Source organism: Scylla paramamosain, chromosome 13 (genome assembly GCF_035594125.1).
Source record: "Scylla paramamosain isolate STU-SP2022 chromosome 13, ASM3559412v1, whole genome shotgun sequence".
NCBI classification, from domain to species: Eukaryota; Metazoa; Arthropoda; class Malacostraca; order Decapoda; family Portunidae; genus Scylla; species Scylla paramamosain.
Genome location: NC_087163.1, coordinates 20,637,625 through 20,649,584, shown reverse-complemented (window position 1 = coordinate 20,649,584; position 11,960 = coordinate 20,637,625). Strand labels below are relative to the sequence as shown.

At 45.5% G+C, this 11,960-nt stretch overlaps 1 protein-coding gene across 4 annotated transcripts in view; it reads left to right on the top strand.

The window, feature by feature from the left end:
• LOC135106487 (nuclear pore complex protein DDB_G0274915-like) overlaps positions 1-11,960 on the top strand; it is a 65,197-nt gene that overhangs the window by 50,257 nt on the left and 2,980 nt on the right. The window contains exons 1-3 of one of the 4 annotated variants that reach the window (XM_064015535.1): positions 7,647-7,856; positions 8,233-8,397; positions 8,909-9,303. In XM_064015535.1, the coding sequence (XP_063871605.1) occupies positions 9,268-9,303 (36 nt within the window). In that variant the 5' untranslated portion in view covers positions 7,647-7,856; positions 8,233-8,397; positions 8,909-9,267. Of the gene's footprint in view, positions 1-7,646; positions 7,863-8,232; positions 8,398-8,908; positions 9,304-11,960 lie in introns of those variants that run through there. The other 3 variants (XM_064015534.1, XM_064015533.1, XM_064015532.1) reach the window with 3 other exon arrangements.

The following is an 11,960-nucleotide window of genomic DNA, read 5'->3' as shown; positions in this document are numbered from 1 at the left end:
TGCCATCTGGAGTTTGGAACACGTGGGAGGAAAGCGCTGCGTCAGGAATCGAGCGCAGAACCCAACGCCGCCGCCTACCTGGCGTTCAATACTGCCCTGCGTGAGTGTAAGAGCAGCCAAGGACAGGATTTATGTACATGTGCAGTGTTTGGTTAAGTGTATTCCCGGCACATCGCGCACGCAAGCTTAAGAGGGATGACTTGCCACGCACTGCACGCAAGTCTCACGCGATGCGACTGTGTGTTGGTGGTGGTGGAGTGCAGTGGAGGGGTGGGTGGTAGGGGCAGATTGTGGGTGCAGTGCAGTGCAGATTGTGGGTTTTACTGTAGTGGGTATGGGAGTATATTTCTCTCTCTCTCTCTCTCTCCCTCTCTCCTCTCTCTCTCTCTCTCACTCTCTCTCTCTCTCTCTCTCTCTCTCTCTCTCTCTCTCTCTCTCTCAGTAAAGTAATTTTTGTAAGATTTTTCATTTTATCCATCTTTCTTTCGGTTCATTTATCTGTCTATCATTCTACCTACTTGTTTATCATTTTATCTCTATCAGTATATCTTTGCATTCATCTATCTATTTGCCTGCCTGCCTCTCTCCCCTCGTTTACTCATTCATATATTCGTGTATCAATATATCAGTAGGCAGGAGGCGTCAGGGCGGAGGCTAAGAGGAGGCATCACCTTGGTAGATGAATGTTCACTGACTACCAATTAAATTACCTGCACCAATTGTTCTAAATGGCGCGAGATATGAGCAGTCGCAACCTTATTTTTTTTTTCTTAACATTTCATTTTATTTTAAGTTTGGGTAGTATGGATGTTAATAACTGTTGTAGAGGGGAAGAAGGGATTTCTGCAAAAGTAGTTATTTTTTTTCCTTTTTTTCTGCATTTTCCTTTTTAAAATCTAACAATGCTTGTCAAACTGGAAAATAAAAAATGAATTGAGAAGTTTATTTTTTTTCCTTACGTTGGACTATGAATGTCAAGATGAACAAATGAAATGGCTGGAGAAAAGAGAAAAAATAAAGAAAGACAAATCGATTCAGCCTCTCTCAAGGATCCTCTCTCTCTCTCTCACTGAATGACTGACTGACTGAATGTTTACGTTTTCTATCTATCTACATTTTCTTTCTCTCCGCTTATCATCATCTATCATAAATCTTTCCGCTTAGATTTTCCCTTTTGAATTTTACCGCGACCGCCTCCTGCTCTCGCCAACTCTTACTAGTGATTGACCAGAGAGAATCAAATATTATACTCTGCTTCTACCGCAAAATACTTTCTGTTTTCGTCTTGATCTCTTTTGTCTCACCTCCGCCAAACCTGATAACTCGGGAGGATCTGATGGACGGGAAAAAAAAAAAAAGAAGCGCCTTAGGATCATTGTTTTGCGCGGATTCAGAGAGAAATTTGAAGTCTGATGGAGGAAACTTGAGTGGGAGTGTCATTTTAGAGAAACCTGCCTATATTCGTACGTAAATGGAAGGTAGGCAGCAAGGCTAAGGGATTTCTAAGTATGACTGTTACTATTTGTGTCATCGTCGTCATCATCATCATCATCATCATCATCAAGGAAAAGAAATCGAAGTTTATATATAGCAGGAAAATTGTTTTATGATGTAATTTTTGTGGTTTTTACTATCATTATTAATATTATCATGACTGTAATATCGTTAGATTAGATAGAATACTCCTGCTCCTACTCCTCCTCCTGCTACTACTACTGCTACTACTTCTACTACTACTACTACTACTACTACTACTACTACTACTACTACTACTACTAAAGATGACCGGAAGAAGAGCGATACGGGACGAGGCAAAAAGATGAGCAGCGGGGAACCAAACACTCATTATAATTGCTGCTTACGAAAGTCTCCACCAGCTCCTCCTCCTGCAGTGTTTGTCTCGGCTTTAAAAACTGCTTGACGGAAAAGGTCCCATTATTCCTTGACTGTGACTGGAGGAGGTGGAGGAGGAGGGGGGGGGAGTAACAGGTGGCCTTGACAGTCTGCTTGACGTCATACCACCCACTGCCATACTAACACACACACACACACACACACACACACACATTAGTAGCCATCACATCTCTGGCTCTTCCGTGAGGTGTGACTCGAAGCAGTCTCTTCTCTAGAACGCGAAGCATTTCCATTAGAGGAGAGATGAGAGAGAAATGCTTCGAATCCACGAGTCGAGACTGCTCCGATTAACGCTTCACGGATTGGCTGGCGAGAGTAACTGTCTGAAAGGTACAAGAGGCGCTCAGGTATGTGGCAACTCATGATTGGCGAAGAAAAGGTGACCCGTTGATGAGGCCTATCACGATCCCCGCGCCATCTGCCTGCTGGCGGCAAGAACTTACTGGGACATGACGGGAACATCGCTTTGTTTGAACACCGCCGCGGTGACGGACGACTGGCGAAACAGGAAGCAAAATTGAACCGTTTTGTTATTTTCTTATGCTCGTAGCAGTGAAAGCAATAAATGAGTACTTTTTTTTCTTTTTCATAGGAACATACATTAGAAGAGGCTTGACATTATTTGAAGGCCGAACGATAAGTAATGGCTGGTGAAACAGGAAGAAAATTTACCGTTTTGTTATTTTCTTCTAGTCGTAGTACTGCAAGTAATAAATTATGACAATTATGACTTCTATAATAGAAACGAACTTCAGAATAGGCCTAGGATTATTTGAAAGCCGAAAGATTACTGACAACAGGCGAAACATGAAGAAATTTTTAACCGTTTCGTTATTTTCTAGTGGTCGTAGCAGTGCAAGCAATAAATTACGATTTTTTTTAAGAGACTTGAGATTATTTGGAAGTCAAAAGACAACTAATGATTAATGAAACGAGGAAGAATCGACTGTTATTTTCTTGTGGTTTCAGTAGTGCAAGCAATAAATCAGAACTTTTTATAATGGAAATAAACTTTAGAAAAGGCCGAAGATTTGAAAGCTGAGAGATAACGGACGCCTGGCAAAACAGGGAGAAAGATAAACTTTTTTTTTTTGTTTGGGGGTGGGGTCGTAGGAGTGCAAGCAATAAATGATAACTTTTAATAGTAACAAATTTTGGAAGAGGCCTGAGATTATTTGAAAGCAGAAAGACAACTGACGATTTGCGAAAGAGAAAATTTTACCGTCTTATTTATTTATTTATTTATTTATTTAAATGCAATCAATAAATAAGGACTCTAGTAGAAACGCACTTTAGACTAGACCTGAAATTGTCTAAAACTCGAAAAGCGACTTACGAAACAGGAAGAAAATTTATCTATTTATTCATCATCATTCTTATAGCAATGCAAGCAGTGTGTAAAGATTTTAATAATGGAACGCATTGTAATATCATTTGAGATCCCAAAGGTGACTGACAATCAAGGAAAACAGGAAGAAAAATCGATCAGTCTTGGTTACTTTACTTTTTCAGAGAGAGAGAGAGAGAGAGAGAGAGAGAGAGAGAGAGAGAGAGAGAGAGAGAGAGAGAGAGAGAGAGAGAGAGAGAGAGAGACCCTCCCATTTTTATTATTTGAAACCCTACAAGAGGAGGAAAACATTCGAATTTAAGTATCAGAAGCTAACTATCGTAAATAAGTAAATGTTCTGTTAGTCCTTGTGGGAGGAAGACTGTACATAAGTTTAGATTTTTATTACATGTTTTTTCCCGCATTGCAATGACATCAGCGGGTACATGCACATCTTTCATCGCCAAATAACAAAGTATGATAAAGCTTGCGTCTGGAGTTACTAGCCATGGATGGGAGAGACGCAAGGAAGATAAACCCTGAATATGTTAAGGGAATCGTCAGCCATGAAAGTCAGGTGAAGGATGCTGATGAAGAGGAGGAAGAGGAGGATGAGGAGGGAGGAAGAAGAGGATAAACGAACCATTAGTATGAAAAACGTGAGTAAGGCAGACTCACCACTGGCCTTGACAAACCTTTAGGATAGAAGAGGTGAGGCAAAGAACTCACCTCCTGTCCTTCTCTTCCTTCATTCCATTCTTTCTTCACTTTCCCCTCCCTCTCCTTCCTCCCTCCCTCTTGTACGTGTATGTATGTACTGCCTCGTTGCCTCCCTTCCTTCATTATTCTTCCTCTGTTTCCTTCTTTACCTTCTAATCTATTTACTCCATCCTTTCCTTCCCTTCTTGTCTCGTGCATTCATTCCTTACTTCCTCTCCTCCCTCTTCTGTGTCTTTGCATCTTTCCCAGTACGACTATTTTTCCCTCTTTTTTCTTCTTCCTTCCCGTCCTCTTGTACCTATTTACCTCTGTCTCCATTATATACTCTTCCTGTGCTTCATTCCCTCCTTTCCTCCCTTCCCTTCTCTCTCTCATACCTGTTTATCTCTTCATACATTTTTCTTTGTCCGATTCATTCTTGTTGTATCTTTTTCCTTATACTTTCATACCTGTTTATATATTTTTATCTATTATTCATTCTCCGATTCATTCTTTTCGTATTTTTCTTCTACTTTTTTCTTTCCTTGCCTTCCTTCCTTCCAAACGTCACTTTTTTTTCTTTCCTTTTCCTTTACTGTCACCTAAGTACGCCAGATCGTCTGTCTCTTTTTTTTTTTCCTTCCTCTCATCCACATCCTCCTTTCTTCCTAACATCACTCATTTCATCCTTCCCTCATTCCTTATCCCCCACTGTCACCTAAACACGTCTGGTCTGCTGGTAACACTGACAAGCACAGCAGAGGTAAACACAAGAACCCTATTACCTGTTACATTCCTTTACCTGCCGTCCTCCCCGCCACCACTGCAAACCCGCCCATGTCTAGCTTTCCCCTGACACGCGGGACGTCCTTGGCACCTGTTGGCACTCCCCAGCACCTCGAGGCATCCATCACCCTCACCGGCGTGCCAGAATGCGTCGTGTCTCGAGCAGCATTGAGGGCAAAGAGAGGCGATGTCTGACTAGGGTCACCCACTGCTTATATCTTCACTCTTTACCCTCATTGCTTCTCTGCCCTATACTTTGCTTAAGCCTTGAGGTGTTCTCTGTTTTTTTTTTTCTTTTTTTTTTTGCACTCTTTCCTAACCGTAGTAAATGGTATATGACCTCATTGTTGCGAAGCCATAAGGTATTCATAGGTGCCTTCTCTCTCTCTCTCTCTCTCTCTCTCTCTCTCTCTCTCTCTCTCTCTCTCTCTCTCTCTCTCTCTCTCTCTCTCTCTCTCTCTCTCTCTCTCTCTCGAATTTAAACGAAAGAAAGAACCTATATACACATTCCATTGTTAATCTCAATAATTGAACGTATGATTCGGAAATTCTCACATATTTTCGACTCGTGTTTCTCTGTTTTCTTTTTTTTTTTCATTCTCTGCGGTGACGTGAGTGATTTTTACCGGTTTTAATAATTCAGTTTTATCTTTTTCTTCTTTCTTCCAACTCGTACTTTTTTTTTTTCATGAGCGTGGCGGTGACCATGAGTTTTATTTCTGGAGAGGCTTTTATTTTTTTCATTTTTCTGGTTGCGTATTTTTTTTTTTTTTCTTATTTTCGTCTTTTCAGTGATGTTAAGAAATGCGGCGAGTCTTTTTATTATCTTACTTTTATTGTTATTCAACGGAAACATCATCATCATCTTGCTCTGTTTGTTGTTCCTTTTGTTCTTTTCTCCTCCTTTTCCTAATCCTACTCCATCATCAGGCGCATCATTACCTTCTTGCCCTCCCTCATTGTCTGTCCTGGTCGGGAGGAAGAAGGTCGTCCCTTTTCACAGATAAAAAATGGAGACAGTAGGCCTACACGAGCGTCCTCCTGTGGAATGCCGTGTCCTGAAGGCCGCGTCGAGCCCTCAGGCGCCGCGGCAGAACCTACAATTACCCACGACTTCCACTTCGGGGTGCACACACACACACACACACACACACACACACACACACACACACACACACACACACACACACACACACGAGTCTTTTCGAATCCCCACGTGAACTTAGCAGGTGCGGTTCAAATGTGGTTCCTCCCCTTCCCCTTCCCCTCCCCTCCCCTTCTCTCTTAGTCCCAATTCCTCCGCAAGGTCACGGCCCCGCCCCGCCCCGCCCCTGGCACCCCTGCAGGCACCCTCCTTCACCTACACTCACTCACCGGTAGATTTCTCTTCTTAAAATAAAAGAGAAAATCCTTCTACCCGGACGAAGTAAACAGAGACATATGTCAAACACACACACACACACACACACAGAGAGAGAGAGAGAGAGAGAGAGAGAGAGGAGAGAGAGAGAGAGAGAGAGAGAGAGAGAGAGAGAGAGAGAGTAAAACAAAAGCTGCTGCCGCTGCTGCTTCTGCTCAAGGAAGAAACCTTTTAGCAGCCTGTGTGACTTTCCTGTCAATTAAATTTGCAAAACATCACGCTGGCGGGAATAATAGCCCCTCTCCTCCTCCTCCTTCTTCTCCTCTTCCTCCTGCTCCTCCTCCTCCTCCTCCTCCTCCTCCTCCTCCTCCTCCTCCTCCTCCCGCGCGTGCACCTGGCGGGCGGCTTCACGCAGGGCAGAGCAGCCGGCGGGTGACAATAGCGGAGAAAAAGAGGTGTTGTTTACAGGTGCATCGGAGCGCCTCGGGAGTCTGGACCTGAGGCTTGAGGGCGTGTGGGCGGCGAGCACGGGGAGTAGGCGGTTGTGGGGTGGGGTGAGGAAGAGGAGGGAGGTGGAATGATGGCTGGTTTGAGCGTGACAAGCTAAAAATGGAAAAAGAAACGTGAGATAAGGATAGATATCGGAAGGAATGTTTAGGGATGAGAAACTGAGAAAAGAAACAAGACACATGAAATAAGACAAAGTAAGGAGGAGGGAGAAGAAACGTGAGGTGATGATAGATATTTTGAGAGAACTGTAAAGACGACACACTAAGCGAAAATAAGGAAGAAACGTGAAATAACGATAGATATTTTAAGGAAAGGTGTCAGGAAGGAAGAAAGACGAAAGATAAACGGATAATAGCGTGCGACCAGACACAGTGAGGGTCAACAAGAACGAGATGGTGATAGACGGGGAAGGATAACCAGAGGAGGACGGTGGAGGAAAAGTAACAGGGAGGGGGTGACGTGATGGGGGAGGTGGATGATGTGGAGGATGGCGTGGCAGTGTGGCGGTGGCTGAAGCGTGACTGAGGGTCGTCTGGTGGGGGAGAGAGGGGATGCTGGGGGTGGTGGAGGGAAGCGACCTCACACAAAAAAGGTTCCCCAAGAGATAATGCTTCAGTTCGCCCCGGGAGGAAGAAAACGCCGCCTCTGGGTTCAGATTGAGGCGGGCAGTTGATCGTCGGTATAATGGCAGTAGCGGGAAGACGTGAAGGAGGAGGAGGAGGTGGAGGAGGAGGAGGAGGAGGAGGAGGAGGAGGAGGAGGAGGAGGAGGAGTATCATCAAGACATCTCCAGAACTAAATTGGTCATCTCATTTCGAACTCTTTTCTACCAAACATTTTTTTTTTTTTTTGAGTAACAATTATTCGCATTTTTTTCCCCATTTTTCGTACCTACAGCCTGCCTCCACACATACAAAACTAAGTAAACAAACAAGTAAATTAGCCGTATTTTCATTTTCACCCATCATCATACTGTACCCTATATTTTATTCCTAGTAAGTCCCTTATTCCCTCACACCAGCCTCTCTAACCAGCCTCTCTTCTCCCCCAGGCCTCCCTCATGAGTCAGGACAACGCCCTCTTCAGGCAGCTCCTCACGCTCCACGACTCCATCTCTGCCCTCAAGAGTGCGCCCATCCACGCCTTCAGGCCCCCCTCCCCGTCCTCCCTCGATTCCTTTACCGAGGAGGAGGAGGAGGACGAGGAGGACGAGGAGCAGGATGACGAGGACGAGGAAGAGAAAGAAGACAACGAATCACATGTACAGGCAAGCATTTTTTGAGAGAGAGAGAGAGAGAGAGAGAGAGAGAGAGAGAGAGAGAGAGAGAGAGAGAGAGAGAGAGAGAGAGAGAGAGAGAGTGTGTGTTTTGACCTAATTACTATCACAGATTTTAGCTCGCTATTATCTTGTCTTTGTGTCTATTTTTATCCATCTTAATTTCAAACTCAATACCAAGTTAATTTACTCCTTTTAAACTTATAATCATGCCTCTTTTATATTGATAGCCTTTTTTAACCTATCATTTATCACTAAAAAGTGTGTGTGTGTGTGTGTGTGTGTGTGTGTGTGTGTGTGTGTGTCTTAAGCTTGACACTACTGAAGGAAGAGAGACTGAAACCTTTGCGCCACTGTCCAGATGTCGGGAGAGAATCTACGACAACAGAAGACATCGAAGGTGGAGGACCTGTCGGAGGTGGACGAGGGCCTTGAGACAGACCACTCCACCAGCCACTCCACTAGTCCCTCCTCCACACTCTCCTCCAAGTGCTCCTGGAACTCTAACTTCTCCTCTTCCTCTAAGGTATAATTCCCCGAGACTAAAGCTCTTCTCAGTCAAATCAGGGCCCTCCATCCCCGCCCTTCACCTTCAGATCGATAGCAGCAGTTCCTCCTGCCCTCTGCCCGCTAAAATGCTTGGAGTTATCTTATTCCTCCCTCCCTCCCTCGTCTTACTCCCTCCAGGCTTCAGGGGACTTAGATGCAGACTAAAGAGCAGTAATCCTCCCTTTCATCTCCTTCCCCTTCCCGCCCCCGATGTATCTATATATTAACCTCTCGCCCTGTACTGGTTGATGGTATTGATGTATTATATAGTGTTAAGGTCCTACGCCAGGTAAGTGTCCCTCGCCTCCCCGGGGACTTGTGTAATATAGTGGTGAGCGCCCGGCATGTATACAGCTGCCTCCACCTCCACCTCCACCTCCACCTTCACCTCAACCTCCACCTGCCCCTGTGTACCCGAGGCTGCTTGCCGGTGCCGCGCCTGGGTGTAGCCAGGGAGGAACTCGGTAGTGTAGCTTGCTTCCTTACAGGCCTCACCCACAAGCCCTGCATCCAGCCCCACCCCGCCAGCCCGTGCACACCGCCAGGCCTTCCAGCGCGCCATCAGCAGCCCTCTCGACGGCCAGGGGGACCGCGTCGGGCCGGGCAACATGGCCTTCATGAGGTCTCGCAAGTCCTATGCACCTAATGCCCGCAACCGCCGGCGCTCTTCCTCAGCCCACCTGGCGGCGCGGCCCGAGCTGGAGCTGGCGGGCAGTGCCACAGACCCCGATCACTCCAATGGGGAGACGGAGGTGGACGGGTGGGGACCAGACACCCCTGCCGGCCGTCCTCGCTCCAGCTCGGCCGTGCTGCCTCCGGGCGAGACCAACAGGACCAGGCCCCTGCCATGCATCCCCTACCGCGAGGCGCTCATTATGTGACGGTATGGCCGCCTTCCTCCCCGCCCCCACCACAAGCACGGGGCGCACTAAGGACACCCGCCCTCCTCAACACTCTTGCCGGGACTCTCACCTGCTAACCCGCCACGCAACACCCACTCACTCACTCACTCATTCACTCACCCACCCACCCACTCACGCACTGACGCACTCACCCAACCCGCTCCTGATTTACTTTTACGACTTACTCTCAATTTTACTGCTTCACACACACACACACACACACACACACACACACACACACACACACACACACACACACACACACACACACACACACACACACACACACACACACACACACACACACACACACACACACAGAGTCTCTCCTGCATGATCTGCATGGCTGTGCTTGCTGATGGGAAATAATATGCTTTTGTGTTGTATGATCGTCTATTGTGCATTATTCTCCCTGTTTGCGTGTGACGTGCTGCCAACGCGTGCCTCGTATTTCTCGGGCCAATGAGCTTTTCTTCCTCCTCCTCCTCCTCTTATCGTGTCTCCTCTTCGGTTATAAGGAAGCTATTCTCGCCGACAGGCTGAGCAGCTTTGGATGAAGTTGAGTTTCGATGTCAGTAAGTTTTCTCCCCAAAAGGTCTTACTTCACTTTCCTGCACCATAGTTCGATACGTTCTTTTCGTTTCCTTTATTCTCTGTTATACAAGTGAATTGCCTGTACCAACCCTACTTTTTTTTCTATTCTTTTTTTACGGTTCTCTCTCTCTCTCTCTCTCTCTCTCTCTCTCTCTCTCTCTCTCTCTCTCTCTCTCTCTCTCTCTCTCTCTCTCTCTCTCTCTCTCTCTCTCTCTCTCTCTCTCTCTCTCTCTCTCTCAGCATTACTTTCCATTATATTTCACACACACACACACACACACACACACACACACACACACACACACAGACGCGCGCGCGCGCCGCAAATCAGTCCAGTAGATGGCGTATTTTTCCCTTATTCTTCGCTGTCCTTTCAATACTTCCTTCTCTGTCATTCCACTGCCCTTCAGTTGACGTTGAGTCGTCTTACAACATTCCTCAGAATCACGTGGATCCATTACACAACCCATACGTCCGCTGCGTGTCTACTGCCTTTAATTCATCGACCTCAGGAACATACGTACTCAGGAATGCATTTAGAAATTTGCGAATGCTAAGAGAAGTAAACATGAAAAGCATACCTCGCTGTATTGTGACTTTGATATTGTGTGGTAAGCGTCCATCTTGATAACTGGCAGGCTCTAAGTGATGAGTTGGCTCTTCTTTTATTTACTTGTTTGGTATCACGTTTACCTCGTGTAAAAATTAGCAAACTTAAACAGCTTTGCCTTCTAATTTCCAGCCATTAAGCTGTTTTAAGTTACGCTGAATGACTTTTTCATCCTTTTCCCTTTTTTTTCGGTCGAGTAACAGTTAATTAACTGTAGTACACAACCACTGGTCAAGTGGAGCATCAGTCTGGCCTGGCCGCGTACACACTCCGCTGCTACCTCTGCGACGCGGGACCCCGCGCTGGTGTTATTCCACTCTGTTGGAAGAGTTTTGTTTTAACAAGTTTCAGCTTTGCAGCTACTCTTTTATTCTTTAAACAAATATCTGTTGCCCCAATAAATTGCATAAAGCTATTGAACATCAGATTTCTGTTTATGCAATCTTGAATTGCATCAGTGATCACCCCGTTGAGCGATGTGGGTAAAGAAACAGCTACTGTAAGTGCCCTCCGTGAACCTCTTCTCATCCTGTTACTGCGCGAGTAAGTCTTCCCAGCGGCTCTCAGCTTCGGCGGGAAAGCTGCTTGTGCACCAGATAGAATGGCGCCCACTAACAAGACTTGCACACGAGTGTCGGACCCAGACTTATATGGCAAATGTTACTTAATGCTGCAAGCACGATACTCGCGTCGCGTCTTGATCTAATAACCAGGACGAAAATTAGCAATAATCAATGTATATATATATATATATATATATATATATATATATATATATATATATATATATATATATATATATATAATCAATACAGTGCATTGATTTTCCTTGTATGGAGACGTAGGTAGTGTCTGTGTGGGAGGTCTGAGCAGTGGTGGAATGTTGTCACCTTGCGGGCGGTGCAAGGAGAGCCGGGGAGGGAAGCCTGGCAGGGCTTAGCGGCCTTCACCTCAGGCAAACTTAATGGCTGATGTTGCCGGTGCTCACTGGCACTGATTTGTCCAGCCTTGCCCCGTACCAAAGCTCTCTGACGGTGTGACCCTCACCTTGTGTCTCTCGCCTCTGGCTTCCTGCCACAACTATGCTGAAACAGTTTCCGTTTCACAACTTTACTTTTTTTTTTTTCTTAACATGATAGCAGGGCCTTAATCAACCCGTATGAATTTTAGCAAAATTTCCGCCTTTCCTTACATGTACTGTGCTGTATTTTATATTGTAATGTGCGTGTGTGTGTGTGTGTGTAACATCCCTCTCAAGGACAAACCAATGTGACCATTTCGAGTCATATTAGTCTTCGTTTATGTATACCTAAGTTTAAATCAGTTTCATGTTCTATCACATGAAAATACTTCAGTAATGATTAAGAACTGTGTGTGTGTGTGTGTGTGTGTGTGTGTGTGTGTGTGTGTGTGTCCAAGCCTCACTGTTCTTTC